Genomic DNA, 19927 nt, shown 5'->3' with positions numbered 1-19927 from the left:
GCGGTGGCCCTGAGAATGCCTCTTCATCAAAGCCGTGGCACCGGAGTTAGAAGTCAAGTCCCTGAAGGGACGCTCCAGACACACCCAGTGGCCACGGTCTGGTGTCCTCTGTGTGGAAAGGCTCTGTCCCCCTTTCAGGAAGGGAGGGACTGTTTCGTTCAGAAAGACAGAAAAAAGTCGCAGGACTAGAATTTCACAAAAGAGACCCGAATGGCCAGTATGCTTTTCGGATGACGTCCGGGGTCACCGGTCATCCGGGGACGGCAAGAATTAAAACCGCCTTGGATCCCGGCCGTCCACCAGAGCAGTGGAAATGAGCGGATGGAGACGGCAGGGCCGAGGAGGAGGTGGGCCCTGGTGGGGGTGGGGCCCGTGGGCGCAACGGCCCCTTTGGGGCAAGTTTCACCCCGCAGCTCTCCCCTGTGCCTGTGGCTGGAAGACGCTTCCCTGGGACCGCCAGGAACAGACACAGCGGCTCTCCTGGTCCACAGAGGAGGCTGCCCAGGGGCTGACCACCCACGGGACACCGCACACAGCCAAGGGCAGGAGAGCCGGCCCCCTGGCCCAGTGCTGGCCCCAGTAGCCTGACGCCACACACAAGGCCAGCCCTCTGGAGACCTGCTGGGGCCTGTGGGCACGAGGCTGGCGCGTGGCTGTGGCCCCTGGTGGACAGCCAGCTGGCCTCCCGAGGCGGGTGTACCCGCTTCTCTCGTCTCCGACGCGAGTGCAGACCTTGCTCAGCTTTTGCAACTGAAGTTCCTGTCTTCAGACAGTGGGGGATGGGCTTCCGAGCAGCCGCAGGCCTTTGGGGAGGCTTCCTGCGGGTGCTGAGCGGCCGGCAGGGACCCGGGAGCCCGACCCTTCCAGGGGGCCGGGGTGGGGGGCGCTGGCCCAGAAAGCGCTGGCTCCGCGCAAGGCGCCCGCCCGCATCTGCTCGTGCGGGGCTCGCGGGGCCCAGGCAGGGAGGAGGGAGGACTGCGGGTGGAGGAGCTGCCGGGGGCTCCTCCTCTGCTCTTTGGCAGCGGCGCCTCCGCGCGTTCCTGTCGCGCAGACCCGGCTTCTGACTTGAGCCCTGAGCGAAGCCTTGGGAGCCGCCCAAGTCGCGGAACCCGGAGCGAGGGTGCTGCCCCCTTGCGGCGGCCGCGAGTCCCGCGGGGTCCCGGCGGGGGCGGGCCCAGGACACCCTCTCCCCGTGCCGCTCTGACTCCTGCTGTGTCGCCCGCAGGCTTGGCAAAACCTCCGGGTCACCGAACAGCATTTTAACCTCTTGAACGAGATTCCTCCCGCTTTTCGGATCCTCTTTTTGCACCACTCGGGGGACAGGTAAGGCGTCTTTGCCCCTGCCCCGGCTCGGCCACGTGGGCGCCACACGAGCCGCAGGGACAGACACGAGCGGCGGGGCTGCCCCCACCCCCGAGTGGACCGTCCCTCTGGGGAGCGGCCAAGGGAATTGCTACCATGGCCAGGCTGCTGTGCCCAGAGGCACAGTGCCACCTCCCCCCAGCGCGGGGGCGGGGGCGGGGTCACTGATAAAGTGGAGAGAAGCCCCTTGCCCTCGCCCACCGTGATCCCCGCAGCAGTGCCCCGCGGGCCTGTTTCGATTGTGTGTCCTGACTTGGCAGAGGTGCTCACGGGGAGGGGGCATGTGGGGGGTGGACGTGCTTCAGAGGCAGCTTCTTTGGGGCTCCTCTGGGCCCCCACGGGCTGGGCTTTGACCCCATCCCATGTCCCGCCAACAGGACTCATCTGTACGGCGCCGCCTATGAGAAACCCAAGCTCACTCCTTCAGCCAAAGGCAAAATGCTGCAGATGGGGGGTGAGTTCCGCCAGAGGTTGTACCCAGCACAGCCCCTGGCGCCAGGCACACCAGTCACCCAGACACGCAAGTCCCTCCACTCCCTCACCTGCTGGCCGTGGGACCCAGCCCTCCCTCTGCGGCTCCGTAGGCGCAGGTCTCCCCGGGGGGCCGGAGTTGGCGGGACCCCTCTGGCCGGCACTGCCCTCCCCCGTCTAGCACTCCCTGCAGCTGGTCCCCGGCCTCAGGCCCTTCATTCCACTGGCCCTTTGGTGCAGCACCAAGGAAGGCTCTAGACCCAGTGCAGTCGCCACCTGCCGTTTCTTCAGGGCCCTCTGGCTATTTGCAGGCACCCGCTCCGACTTCTGCGGGGGTGTCCCCGGCCCCAGGCTGACACCCTTACAGTGTCTGCAGTGCAACCTTGGCAGATTTTAAACACCAACCTTTCTGGGACCCAAGGAAGCTGTCTGTGGGGTCGTGGTGGTGATGATCCCTCGCCGACTCCACGTGGGGCCACTGGGCCTTCCTTCTGGTGTGGGGGGAGCCCACACGGAGCTCTCTGCCCCAGTTCACTCAGCTCACCACCTCCAAGCGTAGCCACAGGTCCCCGCCCGTGGGCTTCTCGGCCCGGAAAGGCACTCTGTGAGGCCGCGTGTAGGGACCGCGGCGGGGTCTGTTTCCGCAGGCTCCTGCAAGGTGGCTCGAATGGCCACGAGCCCAGCCGCCTTCTCCTGCCTGTTGGCCAGCGTCCAGCAGTTCCGGGAGCAGAGCCAGTCCAAGGCATACAGTGAGGACGTGGCCCTGAACCCAGGCTTGGTGAGGGCCGGAGACCCATGCCAGGGCTGCCCCCGCTGCGTGGGGGGCTGGGGGAGGACCCCCGCCCCGGGCACTGCTGGACACCCAGGTCAGGCTCCCTGCACCAGGCTCGGGGCCAGTTCTGGTTTGACTCCTTGAGCCAAGTCTGGGGGGGGGCACCGGCAGAGGAGCGTGGGGAGGGGAGCTGTGGGCCTCTCAGAGTCGTGGCCGGTGGAAGGCAGGGCGCCATCTGCGGGAGGCTGGGGGAGCCCAGGCTGCTGAGCTGAGCTTCCCCGGGGCCCACGCCTGAAGGGTCTCGCTCCTGCCCTCTAACCGCCTGGGGATTCTGCGCGGCGCTCTTAGGCCCCTCCTGAGGGGGGCGCCGTTGTCTGGGTTGAGGAGCCGGAAGACGCACACCTGAAGGGGGAGGAGGGCTTTTTCCGCAGAGTTTCTCCGAGGTCTTAAAGCTCGTGGAGGAGTATCTGAGGCCACTGTTCCCCCTGCTCAGCTGCCTCCCGGAAACCAGGTACCTGACGGGGGCTGACCCCCGAAGGGTTCAAGGGGCAGAGGACGCCGTGCGCTCAGGGGGTGCCAGCTGGGTTGCAGGAGCCCTTGGGCAGGGGGCCCCCTCGGAGCAGACGGGAGGGTCCCTTCATCTCTCTGCCCCACAGGTGCGCACGGGTGTGCACAGGTGCAGGGAGTGACGGGGTTGTGCCGCCCCGGGGTGGGGTTCGGGGTGGGCGGCCTGAAAGTTGGCTCGGAGCCCCGAACTCCCCGCACCCCAGGGCAAGCTGAGTGACTGGCCGTGAACGTCAGAGCTGTTTCCTCAGCTGCTGTTCGTTCGGGACACTGCTGTCTCCGAGGCCACAGCGCATGTGCTCAGCCAGCTTCTCTGTGCTCGTCGCCCCCCGGGGAAGCGGGAGGCTGCGCAGGCCCTTGGAGAAGGAGCGCGGAGCCCGGGTGCTGCCCGCCTGCCACCTAGAGGAAGTCCCGCTGATTCCAAACCTTTCCTGGGGGCATCCCTGCGCACAGGCCCCCGCTGCCCTCTGTGCCACAATTCTGGGGCGGGGGCAGCAGAGGGTCCCACCCCTTTGATCCCTTCCCCATGGGAGGGAAGGCCGGCAGCGGGGTCGGCCAGTGGACTTCCCAGGCTTGCCCGCAGGTCCAAGCACCTGAATCCTCTTGGTTCACGTCTGTGCAAATGACCCGTGCGCCCCCAGGAGACAGGCCCCAGCAGTGAACCCTGGAGAGTCGTGTGACACCCCTGCCCCACCTGAAGTGAAGGGTCCAGGAGCTGCTGTCCCTGTCCTCAGTGGTCCTCGGGTATTTGAAAGCCTGAGCACACGCCTTTGCCTTTCAGAGCGCAGATTCCCACGGTCGTTGCAGACTTGGGGAAATCCAAGGTCAAAGACAGGGAGAGGAAGGTGTCCATGCCCCAGGGTAAGTGCGGCTCGGGGGCCCGGCCTCAGGAGTGGCTGTGGAACCAAGGCGGGCAGAAGCCTGCGCTCTGCGGCTGCGGGGCGGACCTGCGTGGGGAGCTTCCCCAGAAGGTTCTGTGAGTGGCCACTGACCAGCGCTCGGGTGAGCCACGTGCATCCCGTCCGCAGCCCACCAACCGCAGATACCTGCTCTTCTGTGTGGGCAGGACGCAGTGACATCGCGGTCGCCCTCCCGAGCACCTGTCAGGCGGCTGGAGGGCAAATGAGCGGATTTCCTAAACGCAAGAGGAAATACCTTTGTTTTGGTGTCGTGGGGAGAAGGCCCTGCCCGGAGCTGAGCGAGAGCGGCTGTCAGAGCCGAGGACCTGGGCTGCTTTCGTGACCTGAGATTCTGACCTAAAGTTGCCCCAGATGAAAATCCTTGCTGGATTTTAAGTAACTTAAGTTCTGTTGACTCTTCTGGTGGCCTCACCCATTGCACCAGCTTCCCTGTCACCAGGCAGGGCTTCCTCAGCGAGCCGGGCGGGGCTGATGGCTCCTCCAAGGGCGCCCCTGCCCTTCCCCCCCAGAGCTGCCCCCAGCGACCACACACTCCCTAGAGACCTTGGCATCGGTCCTCTGGAGGGCTCCCCGGTCAGGAGGAGCCAGGGCACCACGACCTGGCTGCTCCATCAAAACCAGTGTCTGCCCCAGGAGACTCTGGCACGTCTGAAGCTGTGCTGAGTTCATTCTCGGTCCCAGGTCTCCCGCCAGCAGCCTTGGTGAGGACGGGCAGGCCTTGGCTGGCAGGCCAGCAGGGCTCGCCGTCCTCGGCGCCACACCAGCCCTGGTGTTCCCGCCCACAGTGCAGCCCGAGGTCGCAGACAGCATCATCCTGATTGCGGGCAGGGATCTTCTGCAGCTGCCGTTGGAAGGTCTCTCTGTGTTTGACGAAGGCACAGTCTCCTCTGTGTCACGAGAATTTTCTCTCCAAATGCTGTGGAATCGCCTCCGTAAAGAGGAGACGGGTGAGAGCCACACTGATATTTGATTTTGGAATGGAAATGTGTTTGAGTGATTTTCATTATAAGAAAATGTAACCCTTGTCAAAAAATAGTTCCAGATGTTGCCACGTTTTTGGAGACACTGGTTCATTCAATGCTTATAAAATACCCACTGTGTGCCAAGTGTTCTGTTAGGTGCTGAACGCGCCCTGAAGCAGAAACTTAACTCTGTTCTTGGTCAAAGGAGGGGACTGGCGTAAGCTACCAACGACACAGTTAATCCTTGTCTACACGGTGAGAGCCACAAGGGGGAGGACAAGGGGCACCTGACGTGGGCCGGGGGCCGCTAGGGGCTCGGGGTGCGCCCGCTATTAATACACACGCCCAGGAAGTGGAAACTCCCCAAGCCCTGCATTGTGCCACGCGCAGGCTTCTGCATGTGTGTTTCACTATGACGGGTATCCCATTAAACTAAAAATGAATAGATGGGTCTTTTGTTTTCATCCAAGGTGAGATGCCATGGACTCGGTTTGCTCTCCCAGCTGAAACAACTAAAACCCGGACAGAATATATGAAACAAAAGTTTTCAGACATTGGAGATCAGGCAGTGGGAGAGAAATAAGCAGGGGAGCGTCTGCAGGCCCAGTGTCTGGTCCTCAGCTGACGGCTGCTCCCACACGTGTCTGCAGAGACAACAGGCGGGATGGAAAAGCCTGTGAGCCCCAGGTATCAGGTGCAGGGACCAGAGGGCACCACCTCTGCACCAGGGAGCCGGCTGTATCCCACCCAGCAGGGCTGAGAAATAAGTCTTCAGGGCGACAGAGCAGGACGGATACAGCATTGGGGTCAGTAGACAGAAACTATTACATTTAAACTGGATAGACAACAGAGTCCTTCTGCGCGCACAGGGAACCATAGCCAGTCTCCTGGGATAGACCGTGATGGAGAAAAATATTAAAAAAGAATACATATGACTGAGTCACTTTGCTCTACAACAGAAATTGGCACAACGTTGTAAATCAACTATACGTCAATAAAAATGAAAAATAAAAATAAGTCTCCAGGGACCAAACTATTTCTAGGTATTTTAACTGCATCTCAAAACAAAGCTCAAGATGTATAGACCGAAGAATTCCAGGACCCATCAAGGTCAAATACAAAATGTCTGACAGCCAGTCAAAAACGTCCTGGCACGCTAAGACCCGCAATGAAGAGAAGAGCCGAGCAAAACCGGATCCAGAAATGACACAGCAATGGCATCGGTCAGCAGGCCATTGAGAGTCCCCGAAGCTGCAGCCCACCTGTTTCAGGAGAGGGAGGGAAGACGGAGCAGGTGAGCGGAGCCATGGAGGATTCAAGTAGGCCCAGGCGGCGCTCCTGGGGGAAGACCAGCCCCGGCAGCGTGAACAGCAGCTCAACCAGCAGGAGGAAAGACCAGGGAGCTTGAGGAACAACATAGGAAAAGCCTGGAAAAAAGGGCAGAGCACCAGGGAGCTGTGGGACAACATAAAGCAGCCTGGCGTGCCTGTAATTAGAGTCTGCATGGGGGCCTGTTTGAGTTGATAATGGCCAATTTTACCCACATTTGATGAAAACTGTAATCCCACAGATTCAAGAAACTAAATGAATCTCAAACACAAGAAACGAAACTATACCAGGAAATACTGTATTCAGATTGATTAAAACTGGCGATAGAGGAGTTCCCTTTGTGGCTTAGTGGGTTAAAGTCCTGACTGGTATCCATGAGGATACGGGTTCAATCCCTGGCCTGGCTCCGTGGGTTAAGGTTCCGGCGTTTCCACAGGGGCAGCGTAGGTCAAAGGTGTGGCGGCAGTGTACCCTGCAGCTGCATCTCTGATTCCATACCCTGGCCTGGGAACCTCCATAGGCTGCAGGTGCGGCCTGAAAAAAAGGAAAAAAACCAAACACTGATAGAGTATTTTTAAAGCAGCCAAAAAAAAAAAAAAAAAAAAAGGCATGTTGTGTATCAAGAAAACAAGTGTCACAACAGACTTCTTGCCGGAAACACACAGCAAAGAACGTCTTTAAGTTATTACATAAAATGTCCATGTAGCTGCTTTTGCAAATAACTTTCAAAACACAGTGAGATACATTTTCAGGAAAAAAAGCTAAAAGAGCTCTTGCCCAGCAGGTCTGCTTCCACCACAAGAAGGGCTGCAGGACGTTCTTCGGAGAAGAAGGGAGGGAACCTTCATGTCTGCAAAGAGAGAAGCACCAGCCAGAGAGGAAGAGCAAAGGCAGAGGCTGGTTGCTTGAGAAGAAGCCTACAAATTAGATGCACTCAGGAGAGAACGATCTAAAAGCACATGAGTCACAAACAGTATTAGAAAGAGAAAGAGACACCAACTCTAAGACATGTCAGAGATTTAAGACAATTAGAATATTATGAACAACCTTGCGGCCGTATATGGCAAAACTTAGGCAAAGTGGACAAAATCCCAGGAAAAAAGAACTCAAGAGATTCAAGAAGGAAAGAAGGCCCCAGCAGCCTCGTAGCCAAGAAGGAGAGACCAGTCAACTTACCTCCCCCTCAACAAAAAAATGGTCAGTTTTACCATTTTTCTGTTGAATTCACCCGAATTTCAAGAAACTGCTCGGGTAGGTAATTGCACACCTCCCCAAAGAGAGAAAGCAGGCCAGCCCTCCCCCTTCTTCTGTGGCCAGTCCAGTCCCTGACACCCACGCTGCTCGAGAGGAGCAAAGAAAGAAAGAAGAATGAAACATTTCATCACTCAGTCTGTCCTTAAAAATTTATAAATGTCACGGATGAACAGATCGAAGGAAGAAGGAACTTATCAACATCTCAGGTGATGCAGAAAAAAGCAGTTGCTATGACGCGTGCATTCACCATAGACATTCTTAGTTCCCTGGGAGCAGAATGCGTGTGGCTGGTCCTGATGCGGGAATTTCTCCCGGTCTAGAGCAGGCTGCCTCCCAGTGGCAGCGGGAGCGCGCTCTGTGGCGTAGGGTCAGGCCAGAGTCGCCTCTCAGCGCTGACGTCTTGTTCTCTGCTGGAGGTGCCGACAGAGGTGCCCAGACAGAAAGGCAGAAAACCGTCTTTATTTCCTGTTACCTCCACTAGAACAGCGAAGTGTAGCCAGGGCACAGGTGGTAGTCCTCGTGCAGAGGCAGAGGGACCAGCAGTGCCCACCACTGCCCACTGTGACTGGGCCACCACAGTAGGCGCACTGGTGGGTGCCCAGTGTGGTGTGTGAATGGTCAGCCAGGTGGGCCTAGGAGCGTTCGGCAACCTCGGGCAAGCCTGGGGTCTCCTGGTGCAGGCCTTTTCCAGCCCTGTGAGCCCCACATTTGAGAAATTACTGCCATTCCAACTTTACAAAAATGAAAACCGGCGTTTCCGTTGTGGCTCAGTGTTTCACGAACCCATGAGGACGTAGTATCCCATGTAGAATCCATGAGGATGGGGGTTGCATCCCTGGCCTTGCTCAGTGGATTAAGGTTCCTGTGTGGCCGCCAGCTGTGCTGTAGGTCGCAGCCGCGGCTTGGGTCCAGCGTGGCTGTGGCTGTGGTGTAGGCTGGCAGCTACAGCTCCCATTCGACCCCTAGCCTGGGAACCTCCATGTGTCATGAGTGCAGCCTTGAAAAAAAAAAAATAAAAATGAATTAAAAAAATTAAAACCAGTTGTTCTCCTTGTTTTCTTGAGGTGAAATTCACATAAGATAAAATGCGCCGTTTTCAAGTGAACGGCGCAGTGACGCTTCATGCCTTCCGAGGCTGTGCCCCCGCCCCAGTCTGCGCCCCGCCCAAGACCGCTTCTCCTTCTTGTCTCAGCAGAAGGGCACGTGAGTAGAGAGAGCAGCGGCAAAGACCGCAGAAAGCGGAGCCGGGCGAAGAAGGGCCAGAAGGTAGGTGGCGGTGGGGGCCTGCGCGAGGCCCTGGGCCTGGGGAGCCCGGCACGCCCGCGGCTCTGGGCCCCGCGGTTCGGCCCCAAGGACCGCTGCCTGTCGTCCCAGGCCAGCCTGCCCCGGGTCCCCCCCGCCAGCTGCATCACCGTGGACTCGGACCACTTCAGATGTATCCTTTGCCGGCGCGGCTGCCCCGACCCCCGAGCCTGGGGTCCTGTTCCTCCTTAACCAAGGCGCAGTCGTCGTGGACCCCTACGAAGAGGCCCAGGGCGCCGGTGAGCCCCGCCCCGCAGGCCCCGCCCCTCCCGCATCCCGGGGCGGGGCCTCCTAGCTCCGCCCCCATCGCGCGGGCCTGGGGCGTGGCCTCGGGGCCTCCGCTCCAGCCCGGGAGCCTGGTCCCCGGGCCCTGGCCGCGTGGGGGGGACGCACGTGTGCTCCGAACCCGCGGGGGCAGCGCGCCCTGCCCCCGAGCCCCGGCTGCACGTGTGCCGAGGGCGGCCGCCGGAGCGCAGAGCTGCCCGGCTCCGCCGGTGCTGGGCTGGCTTGCGTCGCGCGGCGGAGCGGCCAGAGGGCACGAGCAGTGGCACACGACGCGGGCCCCCGCTTGTGAGGGGCCGAGGCCGGAGCGCCCTGCCACACCCAGGAGGGCCCAGGGACCGCTCGCGCCCCCGGTTGCGGCTGTTCCGTCACCATCCGATTCTCGTCGCAGAAGTGCTGACTCCTGTCTCCGTCACCCGGGAAATTCTGGACAGATTCCGAGACGCGTTCACTATGAGATGGACCGGGCATCTGGGGAACGCGCACTTTCCAAGGTTGACGGTGTCCTGCGGTGGCTTCCCCTCCTCCCTCCCGCTCAGGCCCCTCCTGTCTTGATCCCTATTCTGACTTGGCTTCGCCTCCGGTGCACGGGGCGCCTAGATCCCGGCAGAGCCTGGAGGAGGACTCGGCCCCAGGGGTGTGGGCCGTGCCCAGGGCCAGGCCAGGCCAGCTCAGCGTGGTGTGTGTGGCCCTAACGTCCCAGAGGGGCCCAGGGGCGTGGCCCTGGGCGGGGTGTGGCTGCTGGGGGGGGGGCTGGGGGGGCTGGGGGCGGGGTCCAGGGGCCTGGTTCTAGGACGACAGACCTACGGACCGACCGGAAGATCCTCTAGGATTTCTTGGAGCCTCTGCCCGGGAACACGGGTTTCGTTTCAGGGACCCCAGGGGCAGTGGAGGGTGAACAGGCTCTGTCTCCTCGAAGTGTGGGGAGTGGAGAGGACCACAGGGTCGGTACCCAGCTGGTGGCAACAGGTGTGGCCTGTCCCCACCACCTGCCCACTGCGGCCTCTCTCTCTTTCCTTGCAGCCAGGCCGAGTGGGAGCAGCTCCTGGGCAGCTGCCAAGGCTTCTTCTTCTATGGGATGGAGAACTTTCTGTCTCACATATTAGTGGAAAGGTTGGCTGCCATGAACTTGGAAGGTGAGACTGCAGAGCCCAGACCCTTGGGCACAGGTCCAGCCCACACAGGGACAGAGCAGGACCCTGTGTCTTATCAGGAGTCTCCCCCGGCCTCTGATGAAGGGGTGACGGGGGTGCTTTAGGAAGGCTCAGTGGGTCCTGGGGGTCCTCCTACCCTCACTCCCCCTCCTCCACTAGTCTGGGAGGCTTGTCCAGGGTTAAGAGTTGCGGGGGGCTCGCCCCTAGGTCTGGGCCTACAGAGTCCAGGAAACTGGTCGGTCAGTTCTGGAAAGTGCCGGCACAGCTCCTCCACGCTTGTCTTTCTACCTGAAGTGTGGGCACTCTGGCCCCACTTCGCCCTCTCACTCACCGTCCACTGGCAGCAGTGCCCCCAGAAGCCACCGTCACCCATCCGCACCCTAGGACGCCCTTGAGGGTCGTCTGGGGCGACCCTCCCCCTCCCCTGAGGGACTGCGGGGTGGCCGGCCGCTGTGCAGAGACCCCTCAAAGATGCTCCCCACCCTTCCATGGACACCCGTCCTATGGTCAGGACACCCGCACCCAGGTCTGTCACCTGGCACCCGTCTCCTCCCCAGCCCCTGCCGATGTGCCTGTCCCTCGGAGATTCTTACTGGGTGGCGTAGAAGAGGGCTTCTTTGGAACTTTAATTCCACGTGCAGCTGAAGAAGTCATGGGCTCACAAGCCCCTGTAGGGGTGACAGTGTCACCAGGAGCCCCACTGCTCCCCACCAGGGCCCGTCCTCACACAGCCGGGTGTTCTGCCCCGCTCCCGGACGGCCCAAGGCTCATGCACAACCAGGCCACCATGGGGCCTTCTGTACCCTCACGCCCACCTGCTACGTTTCTGATGCTGGCCTCGTTCAGTGGGGACACAGCGCCACAGTGGCCAGCTCCTTGCCCCAGGGCAAAACAGGATGCCTCCTGGATGCGGCTGTCCACCCCTTCCCGGTGCCCAGCCCTCTGTCCACCCCTTCCCGGTGCCCAGCCTGGTCCCACAGGGCACTGGGAGGGGCCTGGGGCCTCCGAGGCCAATGGCAATCGGCCTGCCCACTCAGCCAGTGCACCCAGGAAGGTGCACCAAGTCCGAGAAGCTGAACACCCCTCCCGTGACCCACAGAGTGCAAGATGGTGGTCCTGCTGGACCTGACACGGTCCTACGAGAGCATGCGACGGCACCTGGAGTCCTCCGAGCGTAAGAGGTGCCTGGAGCAGCCGTGGGGGACCAGGGGATGCCCAGGTCATGGATGGGCACGGACAGCCAGGGTGCCGCCACCTGCCCCCAGACCCTTCTCTGGCAGATCCCAAGTTGGGGGGGCGCTCCAGTAGCCGACACGGGCCTGGCTGGGCCAGGAGACAGAGCCTCGGCAGTGGGGAGGGCACCCTGGCTTCAGAGCGCCCATGTCCCCTGTCACACGGAGCCCAGGGCCTCTGTGGGCTGCGGGCTGACAAAGCAGGGCCCCTCCCTGTCTCGGGGTGCTTCTCCTCGTGGCTCCCCCCGTGGCTCGGAGCCGCCAGCGGGATTTGGCAGTGCTTACTCGGAAATGAGTTTGTTTAGTGGTATTTGATTGGGGAGGGAGGGGGGATTCAGTCCAACACGTGGTGCTCTTTGGGCTGTGGACTCGGGGTGGGGGGCTCAGGCAGGGTCCTTCCCCTTGGTGCCGGCCCACGGGAGCCCGGTCCCCGCAGCGCCCCGCAGCTGGCCTTGGAGGGGTCCACGGAGACCGCCATCCTCCTGAGTCTGGTGGGTGTCAGGAGCATCGTGGCGAACCAGTGGTGGACGGCCCTGCAGGACAACGCGATGCGGGCCATTGTCCTGTGGGAAAGTGAGCAGCAGTGCCCGCGGCCCCCTCGGCCCCCTGGCAGCCCGCGGGGTGTCAGCGGCCCGTCTGTAGGGACGTCTCTTCCGCAGATCTGCTGGCAGCTGGCAAGCCCATCGGGAAGACGACCCGTCTCCTTCAGAGGAAGGGAGCCGGTGAGCTGGTTAAACCAGGGTGACGAGAAAGTGTCCATCAGGCTGTGGGGCTGCCACCTCACACCCCCGTCCCCGCAGCCCCGCAGGGTCGGGGGGGTCCCCACTTCTGTTTCCTCGTGGCCTCAGAAGGTCAGCATGTGCAGCCTGAGGCCCACGGTGAGATCTGCCATCAGAGCCTTTAGGGAAGAATGTACGGGCCACCAGAAAGTCTTCTGTGTCAGAACAGTGCGAGTCCCACAACCCCCCCCAGGTGCCCCGTGCTCTCCAGGAGTGGACACCCCCCCAAGGTGCCCTCTGCTCTCCTGGGGTAGGGACCCCCCCTTCAAAGCAGGTGGAGCCCTGATGTCCACGCACGACAACAGCTCGTACACGGATCCCGTGTGAAAACCTTGCGTGCAGCGTGGGTAGCAGCTTTAGCAACACGCTGATGGGGTAACTTACATAACCAAGAGAGATTCGTCCCCGGATGATATAAATCCTGAAATCTTCAAATACCCAGGGCGAAAAGAGCTTAAAACTTTAAATCACAGGGTCTGTGGCGCCCGGGACGTAGTTGCCGAACACTAAATGCTTGTTAAATGACTGAGCGAGCGAGAGAGTGGGTGAGGGTGGCCCCGCGGCTGCTGCTCTGTGCTCTGTGTCCTGTCGGTAAGACCAGGTGGCAGCATCCTCGTCCAGGCTGCGCCCGGAGGCAGAGCCAGCAGCACTGTCGCCTCCCTCCAGCCCTCCTGGGCAGTGAGCCGCGGTCGAGGTCCCGGAGCTCGCATTTCACAGATGCGTCCGCTCTCCCCACAGACGAACTTCCACAGACCTGGAAGGACAAGCTGGCGCTCCCGCGGCTGCAGCTGCAGGGCTCGGAGCGGCTGCCCTTCAGCCTCAACCTGGTCCTTTATGGGCTGCCCCACCAGGCCATCCTGTGATGAGCTCCCCGCCCAGCCCGCCTCTGCCCACCCCTCCCCACCTGCAGGCACCTGTCCCCTTCCTCTGTGGGCTGCCCTACCAGGTGGTCCTATGATGGTCCCCCCAGCCCGCCTCTGCCCCCCCCCCCGTGGCACCTGTCCCCCTCCTGGGGTCTTCCCAGCCAAGGCCCTCCACCCAGTGCTGCAAGGGCCCCCGGGGAGGGGAGGAGAACGCCTCTGGGGGTGCGGGAGAGGGCGAGGAATGAATGCATCAGGCCCAACCGTGCAGCTGCCTGGAACCCCAGGTCCCCGCTGCTCCTCGCACTCCCAGCCATGTGCCGTGGTAGCAGGCGGCCCTCCAGACCAGGCCGGTGGCCCTGGTCCCCAGCCCCTGGTGCCCTGGCTCCTGGGCGAGAAACGCCACTCTGTTTCGTGCTGTAGTAAATGGCTGTGCTTACCTCTGAATTGCAGGTCTGTGATCTGGGCAGTGGGGACCAGCACCTCCCACCCCCTCGGAACAAAGGGGACACATGGCCTCGCCCCAGAGCTGTCCCTCCGGGGCGGGGGCTCACATCTCAGCACAGGTGACCGTGAGCTCAGGGCTTCCAGGGTCCCAGCCAGGGACCCTGCCCACTCAGTCCCCTGGGGCTTCGCCAAGGAGGCGGGAAGGAGCAGGATGACCCCAACCAGGCTTCAGCGCCACCCGGCGGGCTGCTCCTAATGCCTCTTGGCACAGTGGCCGGGCCGGGGGCAGGTGCAGGCTTGGTCTGGCCTGTGATCCAGCAGCCCCCACGAAGCTGTGGGGGACAAGAGGGGACAGGTCGGGCCCAGGCAGGGGTAAGAGCCAGTGAGGAGGCGGGGGCCGGGACCCTGTTGCCCCTGAATGAAGGGGCCAGAAACGGCAAAGTTATCACGCCAGGGACCCTCGGGTGCCGACCCGGGACGCGCACCATTGCCCTGCCCTTCTGCCACCCCCACTTCTTCTCAGTCTGTGGTCACCTCTGACAACTGGGCTGGGAGCCCCTCGAGAGGGGCACCTGGCGCCGCCAGGCTGTGCTGGGTGGCAGGTGTTTGCTGAGTGAATGAACGAACAGACATGCCCTCGAGGCCGAGCCCCAGGAGGCCGCAGGCTCCGTATGGGTGGCGGGGTGACACGGCTCCAAGAGCCGGGAAGTGGGTGAGGGGCCACCTCTGAGGGCACAGCCCCCACAACAGGAGGAGCAGCAGTCACCTCCCCCAGAGCTGAACGTCAGCCGCCACCTTTGTCGCTGCTACGGACAAAGTGAGCCCTGGGAGAGGCCACTGCCCCAGAGGTGGACACTGAGCTGGAGACGAGGGTGGCTGGAGAAGGCCAGATGCCATGGTCCCCAGGCAAGGTCCTCTCCACGCCCCAGGCCAGCCAAGTCCTTGTGAAGGCACAGCCGCACAGGCTGGAGGGGCGGGGGAGGGTCCCAGCCCACCTCGCCTCTGCTGAGGCTGGGTCCAGAGAGCGCAGTCCGGGACTCTGCCCTGCTGCTCCGCTGCCCTCTCCCTGCGGCTCCGGCAACTCCTAACAGGCTCCGCGCACGGGTAGGGTGTCTGCACAAGGGTCTTGTCCCTCAGTGTCCTGGGGACTTCCGGCCTCTGGGCACCACCTCCGGGGCCTCCCGGCAGCCGGACGCAGCCAACCTGAAGGCCAGAGGTTGCCACCGCCCGGCTGATGGTCCCTGGTCACCACCTGCACTGGGAGGCCCAAGGGGTAAGCCGATGAGAGGTGGCACATCCCTGGAGGGTTCCCCTGGTACCTGTGGGCAGGCACAGTGCTCTGCCCTGACCTTGTGTCCCCGACCACACCTGGCGAGGCTGCATCCTTGGGCGAAGGGGGACCGATACTGAGACTTCCTGGGCCAGGACATAGGACAGTCCACACGGTCCCGCAAAGCACAAATTAAGACCATGTTAAGATTTCACTACTTTATCTACTAAAACAGTTGAAATGAAAAATAGTGACAAAAACCAAATGCTGGTGAACTTGCAGAAACTGGGTCTCCCGCTGGTGGGAATCTAGAAGGGCGCAGGCCCTCTGGAAACCAGTTTGGCCGATTCGTCTAAGCTGTGCATGCAGTTAGCGCACGCCCCAGGCGCTTATCCCAGAGATGGGGCTGTGTGTTCATACAAGCAGCCGCGCGTGAAGGGTTACAGCCGCTCCATTCCGTCAGAGCAAAAGCTAGAAGCAACCCGGATGCCCTCGCCTTGTGTCACTGAGCGAACCACCCATGTACTTGGACCATCACGACACAAGGGAAGCCACCCGCGGACCCGGAGCTGAGTAGAGGAGCCAGCATCAACGAGGTCACGCGCCTGGTGGTGGTCATGTGACCTTCTCAGAGGATGGACGGGGTGCACATGGGAGCCTTGGGGTGAAGCCAGGCTCCGAAACTTGGCTGTGAGAGTGACACACATCTATACGTGAGATGACATTTCACAAGATACAGACACACCTAGATAGACAGACAGATACAGAGGCACCCACAGAGATACATACATGCAGATACACAACACAGACAGATGATACACAAAGACACATATAGGCACAGACACACAGACACAGACATACAAGAGAGACGCACACACAGACAACAGGCGCTCAGACACACACGCGCACACACACACACGCAGGAACGCCTGTTGGGGTGGTGGACACAGAACTGGCTCCACGGCTCGGATCTTACTGCTGCACCTGCTGCGGCTCAGGTGATGCCTGGGGTGCTGCGTGCTGCGTGAAAGTTCACAGCACTGCCTGTGCTATTTTTGCAACTTCCTGTGAATCTAATTAATTCACCATAAAATGTTTTTTAAAAGCTCATCTTTGATTGGGTTGAAAGGCAGTGATTTCCTCCTCTGTCTTTGATTTTTTTCCTTTTTTCAAATATATACACGTAATTGTTTCAGCTTTTTTTTTTTTAAGCTAAATAATGACCAGGGAATAAATTCAAATCAAGCAGCGTTGGAAATATGAGCTTTCTTCTAGAAAGATGTTGGCACCCACCCAAACAACAAGAATAAAAGCTTCTGGAAATATTTCATCTACACAGCATCGCATTTTTTACCTTGTACTGTGTCTGCTCGTGTGAGAAATATCCAGCAGTGAGCGGCTGGTCCATGTATCAAAGGCTTTAAAATAACTTTCTGAATTATGTCCCAGCAACATAACAAATCACATTATCAATTAGCTTCTGTAACAGAAGTGGCATTCTGTAATATATTCAGGCATGAAAGAAACTGCGCAGGTGAAATTGATGTAACCCTAAAAACTAGAAGGAAAAAGACCACTTGGAATTTATTGGTCATAATAGGAGACGGAATATAATCAAAGGGCGGACAGCCTTTGAGAAGGGGTCCGGATCCGCAAGCTGCGAATGAGCTCCGGAAAGCTCACGGGTCGCTGAGGGGCGCCCTGGCATAGGGGCGGGGCTGGGCTCTGGAGACCCCGCCACTGCCCTCGCCCAGCCCCTGGCTTCCCGGTCTCCCGGGAGCCCCTCCCTGTTCCCGCAAAGTGGAGGACTGGCCTCGGCCGCACCCGGACCCCGACTGCTGTCCTGCCCTCGCGGCCGCTCTGTCCAGGCCCCTCACCCGCAGCAGCCCGCGACCCCAGCGCCTGCTCGTCAATCACTTGATTAAAAGTTCGATTCATTTGCTGAATTTATGACTTGAAAATAGTGATTCCCATATTTTTGAAATATGGGGTTTCTTTTAACACTATGTTTTATTGTAGGAAATCTGGGGGGAAATTGAATGGAGAAAAGCACGCACAGCCACGCCCAAGGCTAAAGGCCGTGGTGTGGACAGGCTCCGGGTTTCTCCTGTCTGCCCGCAGCGGGGCCGCCGTGTGCCCAGGGCCCTGGTGCACAAGGATTTTAACCGAGACCTCGTCTGCGGCGTCCTACCCTCAGATCCAAGCTTGCAAACACGAAGATCTCGGGCATTAGAATGGACGAGGGTCCTTGGGGCGTGGAAGGTGGGGCGGTTAGGGGGAGGCAGGGGGACCTCAGGGTGAGTAGGGGCTGCAGCAGAGTGGGCCGGGACCCCGAACTGAGGGCACTGGCGGCAGGCCCGCAGGGTCCGAAGCCCGCGTCTCCCAGCTCCCTGCTGCGTCAACTCCTCCTCCAGCCCCTGGGGGGCAGCATGGCCCAGGCACCGCCACGTCCACGCCCCAGGCCACAGGAGCTCCTGGTCCCTCCTGGGACCCCAGCGGGACACTCCGTACCCTCACTCATCTGGTGCCCGGCAGAGGCAGGTCTGTGGTTCTGGTGCCACCCCCTCCCCCCGCCGCCGTCCCCCTGGGGCCTCCCCTCCTCCCCAAGCCCTGCACTGACCATCGCAGTGGAAACAGGCTTTCCAGACTGATTTGGGTTAAGAAATTAGGCCAGTTAATCAAAATAAAATGTTCGCAGGCGCTTGTATATAAATTTCTATTAAGTTCTCTCGTTCAACCCTGGTCTCTAATAGTTTAATTTCTGTATTAAATAATTAAAACTCTATTTTCAGTGGCTGTGAACAATTGTTTTCCTTAATGATCTTCCTGGAGGAGCCAGTAATTTTACATCTTGTAAAAATGATTAACCGGTATCATTATCCCATATCTCTGAAATATAACCCAGCAACTCGAGAAAGGCCATTTGTATTCAATTAACGCTCCCTTGCATTAAGACGTGCGGTGTTACTTCATGCGGCGCAGAGCCCGCTGTCCTCTCGTTTCATGACGACCCTGATGGAGGCGGAGACGACCGGTTTAATGGTCCCACCGCCAAGAGGGAAATCAATTCTCAGCGCGTCCCCCGGCTCCTGGGAAGCCGCTGCCCGGACTGGAGGCCCTCGGCCGGCCCCGGGGCTTCCCGCGGGCCGGCGGCCTGTGCAAAGCCTGCCCAGCAGCAGAGCCCCGGGGGGCTGCCCCGTCTCCGGTCTCTTCCCGTAGGGGCTGCCTGCCCCCCACCCCCGGCCTCGCTCTGGGCCCCAGGCCCCCAGGCCCGGAAGCGGTTTCACAAGGGCCGCGCCGCTCTGGGGACCAGGGCTGACCTTGGATGTAGATGGGGAAGGGCCCTGGGGGCGAATGGCAGCGGCAGCCCGCTCCCTTCCCAGGGTGATGCAAGGGACACGCCCGGCCTCGCCCTCCCTCACGCGGGCTGTCGGCCAGCGGGCAATCTAATCGCTTGACATTTTTATCACAATTCATTGAGACGAAGGGACACGACTGGATTAACCCCGGGTGGCTGGCTAATGGCCGAGATGGAGCTGCCGAGGGCTCTTAAATTTTCTTGTTAGAGGTTCTAACTCTCCGTGGCAGAGGCGGGAGGGGCTTGGAAGGGGGAGGCCTCGGTGCCCAGGTGCCCTGGGCGCCCTGCGCTCAGGAAACTGGCTCTGGAATCTCGCTCTGAGGCCCAGAACCCCCACCCCCGCCCCGGCCCGAAGCTGCTGCTGGAGCCCAGCAAGCCCGGCTGGCACCGCCCCACTCCACGCCTGGTGTGGGCATCCCCTGGACTCGTGGGATGGGATTTCCTTGACCCGTGAGTGGGCAACTTTTCACCTGGCTCCTGGCCCCTCTGATTCCCTGTGCTCTGAATTTCTTACTCATAATCGGCCTTTGCTCCCCTTTGCATTTTTAATTTCTAGTTCTTCATTAGAAATCGGGAACACTCTTCTTCCCAGTTTCCCATTTATTGCTGGATCTTTTTTTTGTGTGTGTCTTTTTGCCAGTTCTTGGGCCGCTCCCGCGGCATATGGAGGTTCCCAGGCTAGGGGTCCAATTGGAGCTGTAGCCACCGGCCTACGCCACAGCCACAGCAACGCGGGATCCGAGCCGCATCTGCGACCTACACCACAACTCACAGCAACGCCAGATCCTTAACCCACTGAGCGAGGCCAGGGATCGAACCCGCAACCTCATGGTTCCTAGTTGGATTTGTTAACCATTGTGCCACGACGGGAACTCCTTATTGCTGGTTCTTATTCGTTTTACACATTTTCACAGTGAAATGGGACTGTTTTCATCTCCCATATGGTCAAGAGAGCAGCTTCTGGACTCAGACTTCAGGGGATCAGCCCCACCTTGCCCCCCAAACCCCTACCTCGGGGTGCTGAGCCTGTCCCTGGGAGACGAAGGAGCAGGGCCAGCGGGCAGAGGACCCACTGGTGGGCACGGCTGGAGCCCCCGACGAGGTGGGCTCGGGGGCTTCCCGGGTCCCTGACCTGTTTTGGAGTCTGTCGTCCACGGGGTTAAGCAAATATTCCACAGAGGACTTTTCTCATTTATTGTTACATTGAAGTCTCAAAACGCTGAAGGGTCCCTCTAGAGCAGGTTGTCGTGTGGAGAAGACAGCGTGGGGACGCAGCAGGTGCTGCCAGAGGACCCTGCTGGACGCCCCCGCCTCCAGGGCCCTCCAGGGGGGGCAGCCGTGTGCATGTCCAGCCTCTTGGGGGACTCCGGTGGAGGCTGGGAAGATGGGGTCCCGGGATGAGGGGCAGAGCCGTAACAAACCCCAGCAGTATCCATGAGGATGTGGGTTCGATCCCTGGTCCTGCTCAGTGGGTTGAGGATCCCATGTTGTTGTGTTTGAGGTGCAGGCCGGCAGCTGCAGTTCCGATTTGACCGCTAGCCTGGGAACCTCCATGTGCCCCGGGTGCGGCCCTAAAAAGACACAGAAAAAAAAAAGCTGGGGGAGAAGG

At 60.4% G+C, this 19927-nt stretch overlaps 1 protein-coding gene and 1 long non-coding RNA gene across 51 annotated transcripts in view; one reads left to right on the top strand and one right to left on the bottom strand.

Annotated features, from left to right (window-relative positions):
• The window catches only part of LOC146397157 (uncharacterized), a 39408-nt gene extending 36920 nt beyond the window's left edge, over positions 1-2488 (bottom strand). The window contains exon 1 of the long non-coding RNA XR_014828271.1: positions 2239-2488. This is a non-coding gene — a long non-coding RNA (uncharacterized LOC146397157). The remainder of the gene's footprint in view (positions 1-2238) is intronic.
• CFAP46 (cilia and flagella associated protein 46) overlaps positions 1-13690 on the top strand; it is an 86713-nt gene extending 73023 nt beyond the window's left edge. For 26 of the 50 annotated variants that reach the window (XM_084997561.1, XM_084997566.1, XM_084997564.1 and 23 more), the window contains 15 exons: positions 1226-1323; positions 1740-1816; positions 2481-2611; positions 3037-3116; positions 3951-4030; positions 4875-5036; positions 8827-8900; positions 9009-9069; positions 9140-9175; positions 9610-9712; positions 10242-10354; positions 11472-11553; positions 12041-12177; positions 12264-12326; positions 13122-13690. In XM_084997561.1, the coding sequence (XP_084853687.1) occupies positions 1226-1323; positions 1740-1816; positions 2481-2611; positions 3037-3116; positions 3951-4030; positions 4875-5036; positions 8827-8900; positions 9009-9069; positions 9140-9175; positions 9610-9712; positions 10242-10354; positions 11472-11553; positions 12041-12177; positions 12264-12326; positions 13122-13246 (1422 nt within the window). In that variant the 3' untranslated portion in view covers positions 13247-13690. Of the gene's footprint in view, positions 1-1225; positions 1324-1739; positions 1817-2480; positions 2700-3036; positions 3117-3950; positions 4031-4197; positions 5037-5125; positions 5307-5521; positions 6066-8826; positions 8901-9008; positions 9070-9139; positions 9176-9609; positions 9713-10241; positions 10355-11471; positions 11554-12040; positions 12178-12263; positions 12327-13121 lie in introns of those variants that run through there. The other 24 variants (XM_084997547.1, XM_084997534.1, XM_084997570.1 and 21 more) reach the window with 15 other exon arrangements.
• Positions 13691-19927: the final 6237 nt, after the last annotated feature.

Source organism: Sus scrofa, chromosome 14, assembly GCF_054392235.1.
Source record: "Sus scrofa isolate SSC_HxYL_T2T_F1_AM1 chromosome 14, Sscrofa_HxYL_maternal_Yorkshire_Landrace_v2.0, whole genome shotgun sequence".
NCBI lineage: Eukaryota > Metazoa > Chordata > Mammalia > Artiodactyla > Suidae > Sus > Sus scrofa.
The sequence above is the reverse complement of the archived record's forward strand: the minus strand, read 5'-3'. Positions and strand labels throughout refer to the sequence as shown.